The sequence below is a fragment of the Salminus brasiliensis genome, chromosome 1 (assembly GCF_030463535.1).
Source record: "Salminus brasiliensis chromosome 1, fSalBra1.hap2, whole genome shotgun sequence".
NCBI classification, from domain to species: Eukaryota; Metazoa; Chordata; class Actinopteri; order Characiformes; family Bryconidae; genus Salminus; species Salminus brasiliensis.
Window position 1 is genome coordinate 96,380,433 of NC_132878.1, and position 22,813 is coordinate 96,403,245.

The 22,813-nt window shown below is 41.1% G+C and overlaps 2 protein-coding genes across 2 annotated transcripts; both read left to right on the forward strand.

The window, feature by feature from the left end:
* The first annotated feature begins 45 nt into the window (after positions 1–45).
* Positions 46–11,149, forward strand: grinab (glutamate receptor, ionotropic, N-methyl D-aspartate-associated protein 1b (glutamate binding)). Its single transcript, XM_072692502.1, has 7 exons — positions 46–168; positions 815–1,120; positions 4,488–4,600; positions 5,286–5,486; positions 6,580–6,708; positions 7,812–7,955; positions 9,185–11,149. The coding sequence occupies exons 2-7, from the start codon at positions 823–825 to the stop codon at positions 9,332–9,334; spliced, it is 1,035 nt and encodes a 344-aa protein (XP_072548603.1). The 5' UTR covers positions 46–168; positions 815–822; the 3' UTR covers positions 9,335–11,149.
* Positions 11,150–11,325: 176 nt separating this feature from the next.
* Positions 11,326–21,591, forward strand: LOC140558203 (speriolin-like protein). The gene is made up of 4 exons (XM_072682673.1): positions 11,326–11,497; positions 17,236–17,430; positions 18,214–18,338; positions 20,944–21,591. The coding sequence occupies exons 1-4, from the start codon at positions 11,326–11,328 to the stop codon at positions 21,274–21,276; spliced, it is 825 nt and encodes a 274-aa protein (XP_072538774.1). The 3' UTR covers positions 21,277–21,591.
* Positions 21,592–22,813: the final 1,222 nt, after the last annotated feature.

Sequence of the window (22,813 nt, forward strand, 5' to 3'; positions counted from 1 at the left end):
AGTGACCCGGGGCCGCCGCTGGGGGGTGCTGTTTTGCGCCTCCGCCGCCGCCGCTGTTACGACCGCGGCTTCGCGTTCAGATCGCCGTCCGACCGAGGCTGCTTTTATTTTGGGTTTTGATGCACGGCAGGACGCGGCGCTTCTCCAGCTCCACTTAAAGCGAACAGAGTAAGTCGTGCTGTGTCTAATATTCATTATGAATCGATTAATTGTGAGTTAATCAGTGAATTAAGCGTGTTTGCTGGCTAAGCTAACTTGCTAGCACTGCGGCGGTTGTCGGGGGCTCGGCTTAGGCCACGGCTCCGGTTCCGCGCTGCTCAGCTCACAGATAAAGGGATTCGTGGCTGGAACCGGGCTGGGATTAGTCCAGGCTGGGGAATGAGGCTGATTTGGGGACAGTTGTTAGTAAACGACGCCTGTATTCGAGCCGAGGCGGTTGGTTTATGGCCTGGGCCGGGCCGGGCTCGTCGGGTTTCGCTGTGTAACAGTAGCTTAGCGCCGAGCTGGAGCACCGGGCTCCTCCGAAGGGTCCGGTTTCGGTCCGGCCCCGGTCCGGCCCGTTTCACAGACATAAGCAGGCCTAGAGGTTCTGTAAATATGTTAGATAGATAGATAACGACATGGCTACATGTTTTTGGAGCCTTCTCAGACTTTAAGCCAGCTTGGGTTGTGTTTGTTATTGTTTACTTGTCCCCCCTCATATTAAGTCCTAGCTGGTCACATGACCACCACCACCACCACCACCAACCCAGTCCACTAAGCCCCTCATCATTAATCTCTACCCCCTCCCTCTTCTGTCCCCTGTCCGATACAGACCCAGCCATGGCGCAGGACAAAAGCGGGTACGTTCCAATTGCTGACCACAGCCCTCAGCAGGGCTCCGGCTTTGGCCAGCCCAATCCACCTGGATTTGTCCTGCCCCCTCCGGATTATGCTGGGATGCCGACCGGTCCCGGAGCGCCCGGAGCAGGGCTTCCCTTTCCGCCTCCTGGTGCTTTTGGACATCCCATGTACGGTCAGGGGGCACCCGGATTCCCCCAAGCACCTTTTCCACACATGGCCCCCTACGGTCAGCCCTCAAACCAGGGACCAGCCCAACCATACCAGTACCATCCCAGCGGTGAGTGGCGCCCACAGAGTCCCGGCCAGGCTGAATTTGGGCACGCCGGGACATGAAGTCTCAGATTTTCAGATTTCTGTCAAAGATAAAAAGCCTGTGGTCTTTAACCCTTTCAGCACTCAAGTGATGTACATAATACATAGTGGATACTGAATATATTATGATATACTGAATAATACATAGTGGATACTGGATAATATTTTAGGATATACTGAATAATACATAGTGAGTACTGGATAATATTTTAGGATATACTGAATAATACATGGTGGATACTGAATAATATTTCAGGATACTGAATAATACATAGTGGATACTGGATAATATTTTAGGATATACTGAATAATACATAGTGGATACTGGATAATATTTTAGGATATACTGAATAATACATAGTGAGTACTGGATAATATTTTAGGATATACTGAATAATACATGGTGGATACTGAATAATATTTCAGGATACTGAATAATACATAGTGGATACTGGATAATATTTTAGGATATACTGAATAATACATAGTGGATACTGGATAATATTTTAGGATATACTGAATAATACATGGTGGATACTGGATAATATTTTAGGATATACTGAATAATACATAGTGGATACTGGATAATATTTTATGATGCTGAATAATACATAGTGGATACTGGATAATATTTTATGATATACTGAATAATACATGGTGGATACTGAATAATATATTGTGATATACTAAATAATACATAGTGGATACTGAATAATATATTGTGATATACTAAATAATACATAGTGGATACTGAATAATATATTGTGATGCTGAATAATACATAGTGGATACTGAATAATATATTGTGATATACTAAAAAATACATACTAGATACTAGATAATATTTTATGATATACTGAATAATACATAGTGAATACTGGATAATATTTTATGATGCTGAATAATACATAGTGGATACTGAATAATATGTTGTGATATACTAAAAAATACATACTAGATACTGGATAATATTTTATGATATACTGAATAATACATGGTGAATACTGGATATTTTATGATGCTGAATAATACATAGTGGATACTGAATAATATTTTATAGTAGACAGTAAAAAAACATAATTCATAGTAGATTCAGAATAACTTATAGTAGATACTAAATAATACACAGTGAATACTGAATGTTTTATGATCTACTGAGTAATACATAGTGGATCCTGAATAATTTATAGTAGATATGGAAAAAATCATAGGAGATGCTGGATAATTAACTGAGATATACATAATATTTTATGATGCATGCTGAATAATACACAGTGAATACTTGGTGTACTTAGAATAATTCATAGTGGATCTACAATAACTTCGTAGTATGCAGTATGGATACTGCATACTAAAGAATTCATAGTGGATACTGAATAATAATTTATAGTAGATAGTAAAAAATACACAGTGGATAGTGAATGATTTAATGATTATATATGCTGAATAATACATAGTGGATCCGAAATAAAAATGTATAGTAGATGGTAAATAATACATAGTGGATATTGATATATTTTATCATATATTCTGGGTAATACACAGTGGATACTAAATAAGATGAGATAAGATAATCCTTTATTAGTCTCGCAGTGGGGAAATTCTCAGTGTCACAGCAGAAAGGGATAGCAAGACACTCAGTTACAAAAATGTAAATAAATAATTTACACTATAAACACAATATAAATAAGGATTAAAAAAGCAAGCAAATATCTTATACTTGATAGTCAGTGAATACAGAATAGTTTATAGTAGATACTGAATAATACACAGTGGATACTGAATAATTCATAGTGGGTGTGAGATTAACTGAACGTTTTAACTTGATTAGGATTAATAAATGATTATATGAGCTGCTCGAGTTGCTCTGTTGTCTCAACTTTATAGTTCTCCACCATGTTAGTCTCATGTGACCGTCTGGATGAGGTGGAGTCATGTGACCACACATTGCGGTAGTATGTTTGTAGAGGGAAAGTACATAAACACACAGTGAAAGTACAGATACTTAGAAAATGTATTGCAGAATAAAAATAACTTTAAAATGGGCAGGAGGACATCTATTAGAAATTACATTCATTTTCAGATCATTGCCCAGCACTAATTCATATTAGATGCTGAATAAGTCATTAAAGAGGCTGAATAATTCATACTGGATACTGAAAAATATATTTTAATATTAAGCTCAAAACGAAACCTATGGGTTTTTAAGGGGGTTAAACACTTAAGCTAGACACAGTTCAGTATTTTCTACAGAACTGAAGCAGACCCTCTGGGGTTGCTGGAAGGAGTGGGGAGATTATTTAAATATATGGATGTTGAAATTGATCAATAAACACACATTTATGTTATAATACAGTAAAACATTTTCTGCAGGGACATTTGTTACAATTTCAAAGTAAAAACTTATTTTAAATTGGACTTTTTTATTAATTGGAAATGGGCAAAATTAAAATTGGGTAAAAAATCACAATGAAAATGGTACGAATGTGACATGATGACATTTTTTGGTGTAACTGGAAGATGTTAAACTGGGACAATGATGAGCTAAAACAGAAACTACACAATAAACTGTATACCTCACCATGTAGAAGAGACTTACAGCGTCAGGACTGACTTCAACATTACTTTATATAATATAACAAATTAACACACAGATATAAATCTACTAAATTACCATTTGTTATTTATTTATTTACATTTAGTTTAGTCTCACACCAACAAATTGGAAAAGTGAAAGGATCGGTTTCATGGATCGGTCTAATTATCCGATACCCGATCCAGCTAATTTTGTTAATATCTGGACCGATATCCGATCCTAATAACGGATCGGTGCATCCCTAGCTGCTAGCCATCGGCAGCCGGGCCTCGAGAGAGAGTGCAATTGGCCTTGCTCTCACTAGAGGGTAGATGGCGCCCACCCCCCATCACTCTTGGTTGGTTACCTGGTGGGAAAAGAGGTGTGTCTGGCTGCCCACTTGGAGAATATGTACGGGTTGGGTAGTTGGCGATCTAAATTGGTTAGAAAATGGGTTAAAATCAGAAATAAAAATAATAATAAAAACAAAAAGATATTATAAAGACATATACTGCTTTTACTGGCAAGAAAGGGAAAGGGAGAAGCGTAATTCCGAGTGTGCCTCATTCACCAAGATCATCCTAAGAGTGTTCTTCAGTCAGTCAGGTCTTGAGAAGCTCCTTCAGAAGAACGCTTGGTGAATAAGGTTCATGTCTGTAAAGGTTGCTTCTGTCCTCGGTTTCTAAGACGGCTGCTGTTCAGCCGACGTTGCACCGTCACCGCAGCGGGTTTTAACTCCTTTGTTTTGTTGCACTAGAGCCGATGAGCGACCCTTACCACAGCAATGATCAACCCCCAGCTTACGACCACGATGACATCCTGCTCTCCGGGTTTGACGACAAAGCAGTCCGACGAGCCTTCATTCGCAAGGTAATTCACAGCAGTTCACAGTAATTCCCTGTGGTCCCACATGCTCTAAACCTGGTACACTTTGTCCTACATGACATGGACAAAAGTATTGGGACACCTGCAGGAGCTTTTTCAGCATCCCATTCTAAACCCATAGGCTGTATTAATATGGAGCTGGTCCTCCTTTGCTCTAAGCTCTACCAGCAGCAGCAGGTCTGGAGCTCTGCTGCAGTTATTGAGTCAGTTGGAGGCTTTTCTGCACTCTGCTCTGAGCTCAGCACTCGGCCCTGACCCCGCTCTGTAACTTTACGTGGTCTGACAGACACTCGGTGGACACTGAGCTGCTCTCTGCGAGCTGTTCCTCCTAAACTCTTCCACTGTTCAATAATAACACCACTCACAGCTGATGGAGGAAGATCTAGGAGGGAAGGTCTAAATTTCACCAGCTGACTTGTTGTTGTTGGTGCAGCGGTGCTGAGCTCCTATTACATACAGAACCACGCTGGAGTTCAGTGAGCTCTTCAGAACCTCCCGTTCTTTCACTGATGTGGGTAAGAAAGGCAGACTGCAGGGCTAGGGGCTTGATTTTATACACCTGTGGCAATGAAACTAAATCAAACGGCTGAATTCAATTATTAGGAAATGTGTCCCAATACTTTTGTCTAAATTACTGCACGTTTGCATTTACTTTCTGTTCTGTTCTCAGGTTTTTCTGGTCCTGACGGCTCAGCTCGTCGTCACCTTCTCCTTCGTGGCTCTCTTTACCTTCGAGAAGAACGTGAAAACATTCGTGCAGCAGAACGTTTGGACGTATTACGTCTCGTACGCGGTGTTTCTCATCCCGCTCATCGCCATCAGCTGCTGTGGAGAGTTTCGCCGCAAACACCCGTGGAACCTGGTGGCCCTGGTGAGCGCTTTACAGCACAGCACGTCCCTCCAGTGTACCAGCCTTAGATATACGCCTGAGATACAAACATACAAACACTACCTTACACGTATTGGCCATTTTATTAGAAACACCATTAACACAGAGCGACTTACAGAAGAGCTTCACTGTTTATACGGACTAGAATCCAGCAGATCCTCTAATCTTAGACTCTACTGAATACAGAAGTCAGTCTGGAGACACAGGCCTCCACACACTCTACACTCTGCACTCTGAGTCCTCTCAGAAGAGGAGGAGGGTCTTCAGTCTGGGTTTGAGGACAGCGAGCGTTGGACTCTCTGAGCCGTTCGGACACTCAGGAGAAGTTCGTTCCACCACTTCGGTGCAGGACAGTAAAAAGTCTGGACGCTCGTCTTCCGTGGATCTTAAAGGATGGCGGGTCGAGCCGAGCCGTACTTGAAGCTGGAAGGGCTCTCGGTGCAGATCAGGCTTTTGACCATCGCCATCAAGTACGGAGGGGCTGGCTGGTCCGGTCTTGGCTTTGTAGACCAGCATCAGGGGTCTGAATCTAAATCTGGATAAGCTGCAGGAGCTTGATGGAGGGATGCCAGCCAGAAGAGAGCTGCAGTGGTCAAGTCTAGAAGTGACGAGAGACTGACCGAGCACCTGGGTGGTCTTTTTAGAGGGGAAGGGTCGAATTTTTCAGATGTTATAAAGGAGAAATCTGCCTGACTGAGTCTTATAATAAGCGTTTAAACGTGTCAGATTTGCTGGACCAGCAGCCAGTGCTCTTTTTTAAACTGAGGATATCTTTAATTTGCAGCATTGTCCTCTTCCCCTAAACCTCGTCAACTGGTCAAGACATGTTTGGTGTTGGTGAGGTTTGCTTATGAGGCTAATGAAGCTAACTACTAATAAACGTCTGTCCCCCAAACTCCATTTCTATTATACATGTTCTGGAGTGATCATGAGATAATGTGTAAATAATGTTGTGATATTGTGACGATATTTTATACATACAGGAAAAGTAAGCTGGAGAAATGAACTATAACAAATACTTTTTCATCAGTGCAAAATCCCGCCATGTTTACGTTTTTCTGTCCCTCTGTTCCAGTCCGTTCTGACTCTCAGCATGTCCTACATGACGGGGATGATAGCCAGCTTCTACGACACGGACACCGTCGTCATGGCCGTCGGCATCACTGTGGTGGTTTGCTTTACAGTGGTCATCTTCTCTATGCAGGTCAGCCAGAGCTTCAGTTCATCACTGTTTATTTTGTAAAATTAAAATCCACTATAACCGATTCCAATTATGTTCAGTATGAAATCAGTTTTGCCAAAATAAAAGTCTTGTTTGTTCAGTTTTTTTTTTTTAATGTAAAAATCCAACATGAATATATTTTATAAAAGAAAAAACTATTCGGCTACTTTTTAAAATATTTTCTGTGTTCAGAATATATAAAAAAATGAATCATACTAGAAGAATAACATTGAATTGTGGTGAAATTTTGATTCTTTAGTTGAAAGAATCAATATGTGCAAAGTTAACGTGTAATTCAGGCAGGATTGAAAGGTCAACAGCTAAGTTATAAAGTTAATTTTTTTTTGTCCTCCTAACATGAATGTTATATATATTTAATTTTTTTTTTATAAATATATATTTTTTTCGGAATATATTATAATATATAAAAAAGGTATATAATTTTTTGTGTTCAATATATAAAGTGAACACGTAAAGTGGAAATTAGGCAGGATTGAAGTATAAAACGGGCAGAACATCTTATTCATAATGTTTTTTATAAATTCTTATTAATTCTTATAGTTCTTATAATTTATAAGGATCTAATTAAAATAGTATTATTTTTTTTGTATATTTAGTAGTATATTTGTTTTTTTGTTGTATTTGTTTTTATAATATTATATGTAAGAATATAAAAAATATTGTGAAAAGTGATTGTAAATTGGAAGCATAGGCAGCACTGAAGTATATAACGGGCAGATCAACAGATTATTCATAATGTTAAAATCTATTCTTAATAATTCAAATAATATTCAGCATGAATTAATTTGGTTTCACCAAAATAAAAAAAATCCTGCAAATAAAACTGCTGTTTTAAATGTAATAACCCAAACATTATATATTTTATTAAATGTATAGCTGTTGTTTTTAGTATATTATATTAAATAACTAGGTTGGAACCCTCCAGTTTTAGCTGCTTTATTATTTGCACTTCAGCTTAATGAAAAACATGATGATGAGGAGCTGTTCTGTTTCTCTTTTTTCTTTTTCTCTCTCTCTCTCTCTCTCTCTCTCTCTCTCTCTCTCTCTCTCTCTCAAACCTCCAGACCAAGTATGACTTCACTTCCTGTATGGGTGTGTTGTTTGTGTGTGCGATCGTGCTGATCGTCTTCGCGTTCCTCTGCATCTTCATCCGGAACAGGATCCTGGACATCGTTTATGCCTCACTTGGCGCCCTGGTCTTCACCTGCGTAAGTACTGGTTCCTGGTTCTGCACTGCGTTTAGCTGCATTTCCTCAAATATCACAGTGGGAGGAAAATGCACTGAACAATAAATGTATTAAATAACTATTAATAATAATGCGTTAAAAAAAAATACTAATATATATATATATATATATATATATATATATATATATATATATATATATATATATATATATATATATATATATATATATAAACTATTATGTACAAAAGGTTACAGAGGATATAAACAGTTAATTAAGAAAATGATTCAACAGTTCTGACTGGTTAAGCTGCTTCTGTAGAACCACTCTGAGGAAACTCAGTGCAATTCCCTTTTATTGGTTTGTAAAGTCCCCCTTTTCCCTTTATTGTGCAACATAGCAGTAAAAATCATGTGGAAGTCATATGACTTGTACACAACACGCATCATATAAACATTTCTAAAGCAAAAGTAAAAGTACAGATCAGTGGATGCAGTTTAATAAGTGCAAAGTAGAGAACATATAAGCTAAGTATAGAGACCGACTTCTCGTCACTGTAGAGAAGTCGTCCTATTCTATTGGCAGTACTCTCTGAAGGAGGTAAACATCATGACCTTAGTGGCACCATGTTGCCTAATGCCAGGCGTGGACTAGAGGGGTATAAAGCCCCCCAGCATTGAGGAGCTGTGGAGCAGTGGAAGAGCTGTGTTCTCTGGAACGATTGATGGTGGAGCTCCATCCAGTGTTTTTGGGATGAGTTGGGGAAGTTGGTTGGGTTTGGGTTCCTGACCTCACTAACGCTTTGTTGCTGAATGCAATCAAATCCCCACAGCAATGCTCTGCTCAAAAATCTAGTAGAAAGCATTCTTCTTCTCTGGGCAGTAGAGACCAACAAAAGCAGGATCAGCTCTGTTAATAGCTTTGATTTCAGAAGATGCAATGAATAAGCAGGCGTCCCAATACTTTTGTCCAAATGTTATTATTTTCCCTCTATGTGAGTGTGTTAATGCCTCTATAGCACCCCCTTGCTGCAGTGCTTAGAATGCAACCTGTGCTGACCTTCACCAGGGCTCTCATTATTAGGGATGTGTTCAGTTTAGGAGGGCGGTGGGCTCTGAGAACAGACCTAGACCTTCTGATAGGACTTTTCTCAACAGCTCATTAAAAAAACATCATTACTGATGCCCAAGGATGTTAAGGGTCTTCTTTGCTGAAAGTTGATGAATAATTAATATTAATTGTGTTTGCAGTTTTTGGCTGTGGACACTCAGCTGCTTCTGGGAAACAAGAAGCTGTCCCTGAGTCCCGAGGAGTACGTTTTCGGAGCGCTGAACCTCTACCTGGACATCATCAACATCTTCTTGTACATCCTACAGATCGTCGGCAGAAGCCGCAACTAACTAACGAAGGTTGCGTATAAAGTTGTATACAGGCCTTATCCGACGTCCCGGGGAAGAAACTGTGTTGAGGCGCAGCGCTCTGTGATTTAAGCCTATTTGGTGCACCTGTGCTTTGAAACCCCCCCAACCACCCCCCCAAACCTGAACCGTCTAAACAAAACAAATGCAAACAAGTCTGAAGGATCAAATTATGCCTAGCCTCCCTTGAAGTGTGCATCAGCTCACCAAATGGGCTCCTAAAATCACAGAGCACAATCCTTTCCTGCTCTCCGACTGAATCGCTGCTCTTTCTCTGTAAATATAGATGAAGCTGTTTTTCTTTCCTTACTTGTGTTTTAGTTCCTTTCTGTTGTGACTTTTATTATTATTATTATTATTATTAATATTTCTTTCTTCCTGATCAGGTTTAAAACTGCGTGAAATTACGAGAAGTACTTATTTACTTTGCTTATGTTACTAATATTTGGATAGAATAGGATTTTTATTTAATCACTGATGTACACGACCATGTGTAAAAGTTTCAGCACCCCTGTTGAAGTCACATGCTGTATAGAGACACACTTTCGCACAATTTAAACACACATTTACTGTTTGTTTACTAAATTCAACGGGCGCGTGTGTCCTGTATGTCATTTTTAATTTTAGCTATAGGGTCCACTTATTATATATTGTTTGGGATTCTGAATCCAAAACAGTCCTGATCCATTCCAGAATTTCAGAATCTCCTCGATCTATTAAAAAAAAAAAATCCCCCTCTCTAATGTGTGTAAATGACATCTGCTCTAAATGGCAGCACTATATTATGGCATATTTACAATTTAAAAAATTCAAAAAACAAAAAACAAAACCAGGCTAAAACACACTTATAATTTCAGTGTCCGCAAGTGTTACTGCTGTAGGCTGAATAGGAAGATATAATATATCTCTATTATCTGAATTCAGCTAATTAAAAATATTTGTTTTCAGGATATTTTTCATTTTCTTTCAATAATTAGTATTTTTTATTTAAGATTTTTCTTAGTTTCATTATAAAGCATAAAATGTGGCACAATTTCTCATGTTTAATTCTTAAAATAAATAGAAATTGTGGCTAAATTTGTCGGAAATGTCATAATTAAGCTTTTCCTTTATTTAAACTGTCAGAGTTATAAAAGCAGGGTTATATTTTTCTAAAAAGCTGACCATTCACAAACTGCTCCTCTGCACAAATCTTTAAATATGCTCAGAAATAACTTTAACTTGTCGATAAAATGTCATTTTCAACAGTCTGAAGGATGAAATTATGCATGCCCCCCCCGGAGTGTGCATCAGATCACCAAATGGCCCAAAATCTAAATTTTATGTAAATATAGATGAAGCTGGTTTTTCTGTTGTGATTTTTTTCTTCTTCTTCCTAATCAGGTTTAAATGATGAGAAATGAAGTACTTATTATTGATCACTTTATTTTTTTCGTTTAAGCTTTTTCAGCTTAGCTTCCATATAAAACACAGCTTTTTGTGTTATGTTGAATTCTTTGTGAATAAACGTTAATTGTGTCTAAACGTGTCGTTAAATAAGATTTTCGTTTATTTCAACTTTGAAAAACGTAATTTCAACAGAGGTGCCCCAACTTTTGCTGACGACTGTATCGTTCACTATGTTTTTGTGATTATTTTGAGCCACGTTTGTTTTAGTGAGCTGAACTGCTGTAGTTTTAGAAGGTTGATTGCTCTTTGAGTAGTGTTCTGCACTGCGGTCCGCGGGATGCAGGAGGAGAGCATCACTCTGGACTTGTATCTGGTGAAAGACGTGAAATAAACACCGTATTTTGGTGAGTTTTTCTTGTTTTGTTCTTTATTTGGGAATGTAGAACGCTGCGAGTGAGGCATTGTGATGTCACGCTCGCTCACCTTTTGTGATGTCACGCGGAATCTGCTTTCAAGTCTCTGTAAGCGTGACAGTAAGCGCTCGCGTTCGTGCAGCACGTCTCTGAAGTTAAGAGGTCTTCCTGATGGCCGAAGAGCAGGACCGAGGCTCGCTGAGCGCTCAAAACCAAACGCTTCAGCGAGAGGTGGACGACCTCAGAACCATGCTGAGTGTGATGAAGGAAAACGTGGAGCTCCATCGCGAACTGCGAAGCTTCACTTTAGCCAATGAGAGCGCAGGGAACTTGGGTCAGGCAGGTGAGTAGAAGTTGGGCCCTAGTTTCTGTTACTGTTTAGAGAGTGAGCTTATTTAGGAGAGTTAAGTTCAGCAATGCTGCACTGAAGATGACCACTATACGCTCTCCACTACACCGGTTTGGCCGTTATACGCTCTCCACTACATCGGTTAGGCCGTTATACGCTCTCCACTACATCCTTTAGGCCACTATACGCTCTCCACTACATCCTTTAGGCCACTATACGCTCTCCACTACATCGGTTAGGCCGTTATACGCTCTCCACTACATCGGTTAGGCCGTTATACGCTCTCCACTACATCGGTTAGGCCGTTATACGCTCTCCACTACATCCTTTAGGCCATTATACGCTCTCCACTACATCGGTTAGGCCATTATACGCTCTCCACTACATCCTTTAGGCCATTATACGCTCTCCACTACACCGGTTTGGCCGTTATACGCTCTCCACTACATCGGTTAGGCCGTTATACGCTCTCCACTACATCCTTTAGGCCACTATACGCTCTCCACTACATCCTTTAGGCCACTATACGCTCTCCACTACATCGGTTAGGCCGTTATACGCTCTCCACTACATCAGTTAGGCCGTTATACGCTCTCCACTACATCGGTTAGGCCGTTATACGCTCTCCACTACATCCTTTAGGCCATTATACGCTCTCCACTACATCGGTTAGGCCATTATACGCTCTCCACTACATCCTTTAGGCCATTATACGCTCTCCACTACATCGGTTAGGCCACTATACGCTCTCCACTACATCGGTTAGGCCATTATACGCTCTCCACTACATCGGTTAGGCCTTTATACGCTCTCCACTACATCGGTTAGGCCTTTATACGCTCTCCACTACATCGGTTAGGCCTTTATACGCTCTCCACTACATCGGTTAGGCCGTTATACGCTCTCCACTACATCGGTTAGGCCGTTATACGCTCTCCACTACATCGGTTAGGCCGTTATACGCTCTCCACTACATCGGTTAGGCCGTTATACGCTCTCCACTACATCGGTTAGGCCGTTATACGCTCTCCACTACATCGGTTAGGCCGTTATACGCTCTCCACTACATCGGTTAGGCCCTTATACGCTCTCCACTACATCGGTTAGGCCCTTATACGCTCTCCACTACATCCTTTAGGCCGTTATACGCTCTCCACTACATCGGTTAGGCCTTTATACGCTCTCCACTACATCGGTTAGGCCGTTATACGCTCTCCACTACATCGGTTAGGCCGTTATACGCTCTCCACTACATCGGTTAGGCCCTTATACGCTCTCCACTACATCCTTTAGGCCGTTATACGCTCTCCACTACATCGGTTAGGCCTTTATACGCTCTCCACTACATCGGTTAGGCCGTTATACGCTCTCCACTACATCGGTTAGGCCGTTATACGCTCTCCACTACATCCTTTAGGCCGTTATACGCTCTCCACTACATCGGTTAGGCCGTTATACGCTCTCCACTACATCCTTTAGGCCGTTATACGCTCTCCACTACATCGGTTAGGCCGTTATACGCTCTCCACTACATCCTTTAGGCCGTTATACGCTCTCCACTACATCGGTTAGGCCGTTATACGCTCTCCACTACATCCTTTAGGCCGTTATACGCTCTCCACTACATCGGTTAGGCCGTTATACGCTCTCCACTACATCGGTTAGGCCGTTATACGCTCTCCACTACATCCTTTAGGCCGTTATACGCTCTCCACTACATCGGTTAGGCCGTTATACGCTCTCCACTACATCGGTTAGGCCACTATCTATGCGCCCTCAGTCGCATCAGTTTACTGCAGTATGTCGGTTAAGCCACTATACGCTCTCAATCACCTCATGTTGGTCCTGTCTCTCGGAGGAGTTCATGTTCTAGCTCAGTTTTGGGTTACTTCCACACTGAGAGAACCGAGAAAGAGAAACTGAACCCTAGTGAGTTCACTACATGTGGAAGGAGGAAATTATTTGTAACACACCCACAATCAGAACGAGTCAGGAGGTGCTGAGGCTTGACTGCTGTGGTTTTCGCCTCTTGTCACAAGGGACAGTTCCTCATTTCATTCCTTCATTCACCTGTGAGCGACACGTGAGCACATTCAGACCCGGGGTTTGGTGTAAAAGTGTGCTTCACTGTTGGAATCAGAAGATCCCATGATTACAAAACAGATGTTGAGGATGGAAAATAAATAAATAAGAATAAGATATGTATATATATATATATATATATATATATATATTACACTGTATGTGTACACACACACACAATTTTGCAGTTTTAAAAGCAGGTTCTAGAGCTGAACTCTTCTCAGAACTCTGGTAGAACCGTGTCTCAGGCATCAGGCAGCGTCTTCATCACCATTAGGCCAATGGTTAGGCCATTATACGCTCTCCACTACATCGGTTAGGCCTTTATACGCTCTCCACTACATCGGTTAGGCCTTTATACGCTCTCCACTACACCGGTTAGGCCATTATACGCTCTCCACTACATCGGTTAGGCCATTATACGCTCTCCACTACATCGGTTAGGCCGTTATACGCTCTCCACTACATCGGTTAGGCCGTTATACGCTCTCCACTACATCGGTTAGGCCGTTATACGCTCTCCACTACATCCTTTAGGCCGTTATACGCTCTCCACTACATCGGTTAGGCCGTTATACGCTCTCCACTACATCGGTTAGGCCATTATACACTCTCCACTACATCCTTTAGGCCGTTATACGCTCTCCACTACATCGGTTAGGCCGTTATACGCTCTCCACTACATGCTTTAGGCCGTTATACGCTCTCCACTACATCGGTTAGGCCGTTATACGCTCTCCACTACATCGGTTAGGCCATTATACGCTCTCCACTACATCCTTTAGGCCGTTATACGCTCTCCACTACATCGGTTAGGCCGTTATACGCTCTCCACTACATCCTTTAGGCCGTTATACGCTCTCCACTACATCCTTTAGGCCGTTATACGCTCTCCACTACATCGGTTAGGCCATTATACGCTCTCCACTACATCGGTTAGGCCATTATACGCTCTCCACTACATCCTTTAGGCCGTTATACGCTCTCCACTACATCGGTTAGGCCGTTATACGCTCTCCACTACATCCTTTAGGCCGTTATACGCTCTCCACTACATCGGTTAGGCCGTTATACGCTCTCCACTACATCGGTTAGGCCATTATACGCTCTCCACTACATCCTTTAGGCCGTTATACGCTCTCCACTACATCGGTTAGGCCGTTATACGCTCTCCACTACATCCTTTAGGCCGTTATACGCTCTCCACTACATCGGTTAGGCCATTATACGCTCTCCACTACATCGGTTAGGCCATTATACGCTCTCCACTACATCCTTTAGGCCGTTATACGCTCTCCACTACATCGGTTAGGCCGTTATACGCTCTCCACTACATCCTTTAGGCCGTTATACGCTCTCCACTACATCCTTTAGGCCGTTATACGCTCTCCACTACATCCTTTAGGCCGTTATACGCTCTCCACTACATCGGTTAGGCCGTTATACGCTCTCCACTACATCCTTTAGGCCGTTATACGCTCTCCACTACATCCTTTAGGCCGTTATACGCTCTCCACTACATCCTTTAGGCCGTTATACGCTCTCCACTACATCCTTTAGGCCGTTATACGCTCTCCACTACATCCTTTAGGCCGTTATACGCTCTCCACTACATCGGTTAGGCCGTTATACGCTCTCCACTACATCCTTTAGGCCGTTATACGCTCTCCACTACATCGGTTAGGCCGTTATACGCTCTCCACTACATCGGTTAGGCCACTATCTATGCGCCCTCAGTCGCATCAGTTTACTGCAGTATGTCGGTTAAGCCACTATACGCTCTCAATCACCTCATGTTGGTCCTGTCTCTCGGAGGAGTTCATGTTCTAGCTCAGTTTTGGGTTACTTCCACACTGAGAGAACCGAGAAAGAGAAACTGAACCCCAGTGAGTTCACTACATGTGGAAGGAGGAAATTATTTGTAACACACCCACAATCAGAACGAGTCAGGAGGTGCTGAGGCTTGACTGCTGTGGTTTTCGCCTCTTGTCACAAGGGACAGTTCCTCATTTCATTCCTTCATTCACCTGTGAGCGACACGTGAGCACATTCAGACCCGGGGTTTGGTGTAAAAGTGTGCTTCACTGTTGGAATCAGAAGATCCCATGATTACAAAACAGATGTTGAGGATGGAAAATAAATAAATAAGAATAAGATATGTATATATATATATATATATATTACACTGTATGTGTACACACACACACAATTTTGCAGTTTTAAAAGCAGGTTCTAGAGCCGAACTCTTCTCAGAACTCTGGTAGAACCGTGTCTCAGGCATCAGGCAGCGTCTTCATCACCATTAGGTGAAGAACTTTCTGTGAGGAGCTTTTATTATTAGAGCTTCAGACGTCTGCTTCCCTTCACCTCCACTGTAGTAGAACTCCAGCTCTGACTGGGAGGAGGTTATCTAGAACCTCCACTGTAGAACTCCAGCTCTGACTGGGGGAGCTTATCTAGAACCTCCACTGTAGAACTCCAGCTCTGACTGGGAGGAGGTTATCTAGAACCGAGCGTTTCACCCCCAAACCTACTCTGGGTCGAGTTTGCTCACATCTACTTCTGGAACAGTTGGTGGAATTGTCCTTTACTCAAACTGTCCTTTACTCCTAATGAACTTGTGGTGTGAGAGCTGTGTTGATCTGGGGCTGCAGATCCAGAAGGGTCAGACTGAGCAGTTCTTATAGATGCTCAGTAGCTTTCCTCAATCGCAGAACCCCACTGGTCCTAATATTGAGAAATTAGACAGTGCCCAGGAGAATATTACCCCTTATTTATTTATTCATTTATTTACTTACGCAATTAAGTTGCAGAAAACAATGCCCAGTTATTGATTTATTTTATGATTTATATTTTGGAGAGAGATGTTATTTTACAAACAAAGAAGCCCAGATATTTTTTTAGTTTATTTACTGGGGAAAATCCCTATGTATTGATTGATGATTTTTTTTATTTGAGAAAAAAATATCCCATGATTATTTCATCGTTTATTTTTACATAAAAAATGTCCAATTTTATTTATTTATTTATTTATTTTATTTGTGTATTCATTATACAGAAAATATTTTCATTTTAGACACAAATATGTTTGTTAAGAATCATTTTTTTATTTAGAAAAAATATTTATCTTACAGAAAGATATCCTCAAAATAATGTTTTATATATATATATATATATATATATATATATATATATATATATATACATATTATTTAGATTTTGTCTTTAAAATAATAATTGCTTTTTTTTATTATTTTTTTTTATCATTTATTTGTTTATTCAATAAATCAATATTATTATTAATAATAATATGAATAATAATGATAATGTTGCCAGATTTATTCGTATTCTAGACAACGCCTATATATATCCTGCTCTCCTGCTGTGGCATACTCCATTAAAATAAACTAGAGCATTACAGAATTACAATGAAATCCAGCAGTGAAGAAATGACATCAGCCTGAAATTGAGTTGAAGTAGTACAGTAGTACAGCTGAGCTGTTTTCTGAACCTGGGGCTTAATTGCATTCATACTGCAGGTGCAGCTGAAGTAAATATGTAATATCTGTAGTGCAGGGGGTGGGAGTGTGATGGCTGATCTGCAGCTGTTGAACTAGTCCTAAACTCAACACCGTGATTTATTTTTCCAGTCTCTTTTTATAACGACGGGGATCCAGTGAAGACGGCTGGGGCTCAGTGGCTCGACTCTGTGGATGAAAGTCAGTTCAGCCGTGGCCTTCTTAAAAAACCCTACCGCACGTCCTCCCCTCTCAGCCTGCAGACTGAGAAACTCCCACTCCACACATCTCAACACCCCGACAGAGAGTCCTCCCACAGAGGCACGGGTTAGTTACACAAGCTGGTCACACTAATCTGACCCAAACTGAGGCAAATACACACATATATATATATATCCCCACATTTGGCGGGGCTACATACGTGTTATACAGCACTGTACAGAAGTTTTAGGCCCCTAGACCCATAATTTTACTGTATGCTGTTTAAAGTAAGGAACTTTTGGAGGTTCTTCACTTTAACACTGTGGTTGAACCTCATAAGGTGCTTTAAGTAAAGTTGTTTATAAGGACAAATGCTCCTCAAAGCACCTGTAAGAGATTCCTCCACAGTTTCAAACTGAAGACGTAGTCCTGTTAACAGTGTAGAAGCTCCAGATCTCATCAGATCAGATAAAGCAGCTGAACATGAATCCAGTAAAAAGGAGAAACAAGAGCTTCTCATTCTGAAGAAAGAAAGTAGTGAGATCTTGTCGGTGAGCTAGTCTGAAGAACAGAGTTCGGTTCCTCCAGGGTTCTCCTGGACGCCCCACCCCAGTCCAGCCAGCGTGGAGGATGTGTTCAACTCCATCAGCAGCAGCAGCAGCAGCTCACCTGATTTACCATCATTAAGCCCTGATTTACCACCAAACCAGGTGTTGATCTGAGGAGAACTCTCAATAACACTAGACTCCATGAGAGAGGAGAACTTGGAGATGTTCTAATGATGAACACAGTGATGGAGAAACTCTTACTGACCAGATCAGCGGTTTTACACTCTAGAACAGTAAATGTGCTTTAATGTGACGAATAGGCGAAACTAAAGTTCACACTGCTGTCTAACCTGCCCCCAAGATCCTGAACGGTTGGTGGGAGAAATCGCCTTCCAGCTGGACCGAAGGATCCTCTCCCACGTCTTTCGGGACCAGTCTAGACTGTATGGCTTCACTGTGGTCAACATACCAGACAAGATAATACAGGTGAGGTGTTAATCCAAACAATAGTACAGGTGAGCTGCTATTACAGGTTATATAGTATTATAGCTGCTAGTGTAGCTCATAGTACAGGTGAGCTGCTATTACAGGTTATGTAGTATTATAGCTGCTAGTGTAGCTCATAGTACAGGTGAGCTGCTATTACAGGTTATATAGTATTATAGCTGCTAGTGTAGCTCATAGTACAGGTGAGCTGCTATTACAGGTTATATAGTATTATAGCTGCTAGTGTAGCTCATAGTACAGGTGAGCTGCTATTACAGGTTATGTAGTATTATAGCTGCTAGTGTAGCTCATAGTACAGGTGAGCTGCTATTACAGGTTATATAGTATTATAGCTGCTAGTGTAGCTCATAGTACAGGTGAGCTGCTATTACAGGTTATATAGTATTATAGCTGCTAGTGTAGCTCATAGTACAGGTGAGCTGCTATTACAGGTTATGTAGTATTATAGCTGCTAGTGTAGGTTATAGTACAGGTGAGCTGCTATTACAGGTTATATAGTATTATTGCTGCTAGTGTAGGTTATAGTACAGGTGAGCTGCTATTACAGGTTATATAGTATTATAGCTGCTAGTGTAGGTTATAGTACAGGTGAGCTGCTATTACAGGTTATATAGTATTATAGCTGCTAGTATAGGTCATAGTCTAGTGATAGTCATAGTGAGCTGGTAATATTGACCAAGGCACAGGTGGGCTGTTAGTATAGGTCATGGTACAGGTAAGCTGCTAATACAAGTCATAGTACAGGTGAAATCCTAGTACAGGTGAATGGCTAATACTGACCAAAGCAAAGTAAGCTGCTAATACAAGGTGAAATGCTAGTACATACGAGGTGCTACTACAGACCACATTATAGGTCAGCTGTTAGTACCAATCTTAGTACAGATCAGCAACTAACATAGATAATAGCCCCAGCACACCTCTAGTACAGATCATAGGACATGTGAGCGATTAGCATAGGTAATAGTATGGCAACCTACTACTAGTACAGATCATAGTACAGGTGAGCTACATAGGTCACAGCACAGGTGTAGTGCTAGTACAGGACAAAGCACAGGCAATCACAGCACATTTGATCTCCTAGCATAGCATAATATTACAGGCAAGCTTCTAGCACAGATCGTAGGACAGGTAAGCTGCTAGTACAGGTGCTAGTATAGAACAGTACAGCCTGTGGGGGCATGTGGGTTGTAATGGCCTTAAAGAGTGGAACGCTGGAATGCTGGCTTTTGCAACAGGGAGTGTTCTGCTAACGGCTGAGATTAAGAATGAAATCTCTTCCCTGAACAGCAGGATTTTCCTGTTTCGTGCTGACGTAATTCCCACAGACGAACAGCCAGCTTAAAAAAAACATGCGGGTTTGTCCTTTTGTTTGAGTCCAGCCACCCTAGCCGCCCTAGCCGCCCTAGCCGCCCACCCCAGAGCTGATGTTTAGCTCTCAGGGCTGTAATATAGACTATAAATAACCCGGGACACCCGAACTGGGACCTGCTCTACTCAGTTCTCCCTTCACCCCAATGTAGCTGATATACCGCATGGCTAACACATTGTTAGCGCACCCGTGCTAATGGCTGGATTTTGTCCGTACTTCAGTCCATCTTTATAGAGAACAGTGAGTCCTGCAGTGTCGGACGCCACATAATCAAGTCTATTAGGGCTTACTGGACACCTGGACTCGCCTCGAGGAGAGTGTGCAGTGATGTAGACATGCAGTTAGCACCATGCTAATTTGCTAGGCCTACAGCTGTAGTGGGAAATGGAAGGGACACACCCTGTGGGGACATCATGGACAAAAACAGAACTGTCCTTCTTTTCTGAGGTAGAATGAGCGACATCAGTTTAATAGGAAATGGTCATTTTTCGGGAGTATTTTCGGAAATCCAAAACCTTGCACCTTGACCAGTTGTCCTTATTTCGTCCAAGCATCTTCGTCTGATGATAAAACTGTCCTCCAGAGGGCTTTTTCTTCGTCCATGTGGTTCATGGCTTGAAGGTGTTGATTTCAGAGCAGGAGCTTCTATCTTGGACGGCAGCCTCTCGAGACACTGGTGTTCCAGCAGCTTCCAGTTCATGGCTGGCCTGTGCCTTGGTGGTTCTTGGGTTGTTCTTGACTATCCAAGAGATGTTCCTGACTTGTAGATCGAAGATCATCCTTCTCAGATCTGCACTGAGCTCTTCGGACTTTCCCATTGTACCATGAGTTGGTCAGCCCAGTGAGTTTTTAGGTGTTCACAGAGAAGCTGCCAGCTGTAGCCAATCATGATCACTATCAGGAGGTTAAGAGCTCTTGGACGTTACATGGATTTTTTGACCATGTACGTATAATTTGGACCCTGTGTTGATTTCAGGAAACATTCATGTCCTAGCAAATTAGCATGGTGCTAATGGCATGTCCAGTTTATGTTGTGTATAAGCCATGTGGGACACTGGGGTTCAATTGCCACAACACTACAATGGCCCACCTCTGTAATACGAGTTAACTTGTACGTGGTTCTGGCTAGTAGAGTAGTCAGCATCCCATAATAGGAGCATCTATCCAAATAGCTGACCATTTACTTGATCTTTTCACCGGACTACTCCTTCACAGGTCTCCACGCACCCTCTCACGGGTAAAGTGGACGAGGCATACAGGCGTGACCTGAACAACCGCTACGTGAAGCTGATGGACCACCTACGTTCCCTGGGCTACAGCATGACCCTCCATCCGCCCTTCACTGAGTTCATCGTCAACACCTACGGCATCATGAAGCAACGGCTGGACTCAGATACGGCCCGCCAGCTCGGCTACAGTGACCCGGACGTCCTGCAGCGCGCGATAGTGGGCTCTGCGCCGTCCGGCCTCCTGAAGGACCTGCTGGTGCTCTTCAGCTGCCTGTGCTACATGGCCCGGCTGGACGGGAAGCCCTTGCTGCTGTGGTAGAGCTTTTAAGGCCAAGCAGGAACAGTGATGCACTCATGGCCTACAAACAAGCACACACACACACACACACACACCCAGTAAAATGGCACACAAAGAGGCTGTGACTCATGTGTTTGACTGTGTCAGATCTGCACGAACTTTAGGCTTGCCAGAGGGACCAGCCCCGTTTTACACAAACATTATAAGCATAAATCAGGACACAAATAAATGCATAAATATTTGTTTAAATAATGATAAATGATGATAAAAATATACAGACAGACCCTTTAAGCATCATAATTATATATATATACAACAATGGGCCTTTACGTATACCAGCCTATTAACATTTAAAGGGCTCATATCATTTATTTGTTTAATTTATTATGTAAACAGTGGTCTATAAAAACAGTAGTATATAAAAAAATGCACCTTTTGAAGTCACTGTTTTTGTGGACGCACAAACTTCCACCTATGCGAAGTCTAAGTCTACAGTCAACTTCATTTAAAAGGATAAAATGCTATAAATGCTATATTATTTAAAATAAAATAAAATAATAAAGTGATTTTGAGATACATAAACCCACACAAACATCATAAGTGTACATCAGGACATGTATATCATGTATATCAGCCTATAAACATTTAAAGGGCTCACATCATTTATTTGTTTCATTTATTATGTAAACATTAGTCTATACAAAATAGCACCTTTTGAAGTCACTGTTTATGTGATGTCACAAAAACTAACACACAATTTTCCACCTACGCCTGTTTAGTCTACAGTCCATTTAATTTAAATGGATAAAATGCTAAAAATAAAGGATAATAATAATAATAATAAAGATTTTGGGATACATATAACCCACACAAACAAAATAAGTGTACATCAGGACACAAATAAATAAATAGAGTTTTGGCACCCCGACTATTCCCCAACAGTCGTGTTGCTAGCCAATTTCCCAAACCAAAAAATACTAGCTAGCTAAATCTTCGCCAAAGAAAACAAAGGTATTTCTGCAGTTTTCAACCCCATTTAAAGCACAATTTAACAAACTCACACAACAATAAGACGTTTAAACATTAATAAATGCCACATTTTACGTTTAATCTTCCCTACAATGTGATTAAATTAGCACAATATCCAATAATTATGCATTAAAGCATCAATATGTGAATTGGACACTACATAAACATTAACAAAAGCTTATAAATAAATAAATATATAAAAATATACCTGACAGACCCTTTAAGCATAATTGTTGTGTGTATATATACAACAATAGACCTTTATGTATACCAGCCTATGAACATTTAAAGGGCTCATATCATTTATTTGTTTAATTTATTATGTAAACATTAATAAATAATAAAGTGATTTTTGGGGATACATAAAAACACCATGGACACACATAAATAAATGAATAAATAGATTCCATATCATTTATTTGTGTGGTTTTACTATGTAAACATTAGTCTATAAAAAAGCACCTTTTAAAGTCTCTATTTTTCTGATGTCACAAAAATGCAAACATCTAAGCTTAATCATTTGGTAATT

Excerpts from the sequence above, each read along its gene's own strand:
- grinab (XM_072692502.1), top strand. The coding sequence starts at position 823 with ATGGCGCAGGACAAAAGCGGGTACGTTCCAATTGCTGACCACAGCCCT. Across the intron at positions 1,121-4,487 it reads ATACCAGTACCATCCCAGCG|AGCCGATGAGCGACCCTTAC; the intron begins GTGAGTGGCGCC and ends TTGTTGCACTAG. Across the intron at positions 6,709-7,811 it reads TGGTCATCTTCTCTATGCAG|ACCAAGTATGACTTCACTTC; the intron begins GTCAGCCAGAGC and ends TCAAACCTCCAG.
- LOC140558203 (XM_072682673.1), top strand. The coding sequence starts at position 11,326 with ATGGCCGAAGAGCAGGACCGAGGCTCGCTGAGCGCTCAAAACCAAACG. Across the intron at positions 11,498-17,235 it reads AGGGAACTTGGGTCAGGCAG|TCTCTTTTTATAACGACGGG; the intron begins GTGAGTAGAAGT and ends TTATTTTTCCAG. Across the intron at positions 18,339-20,943 it reads TACCAGACAAGATAATACAG|GTCTCCACGCACCCTCTCAC; the intron begins GTGAGGTGTTAA and ends ACTCCTTCACAG.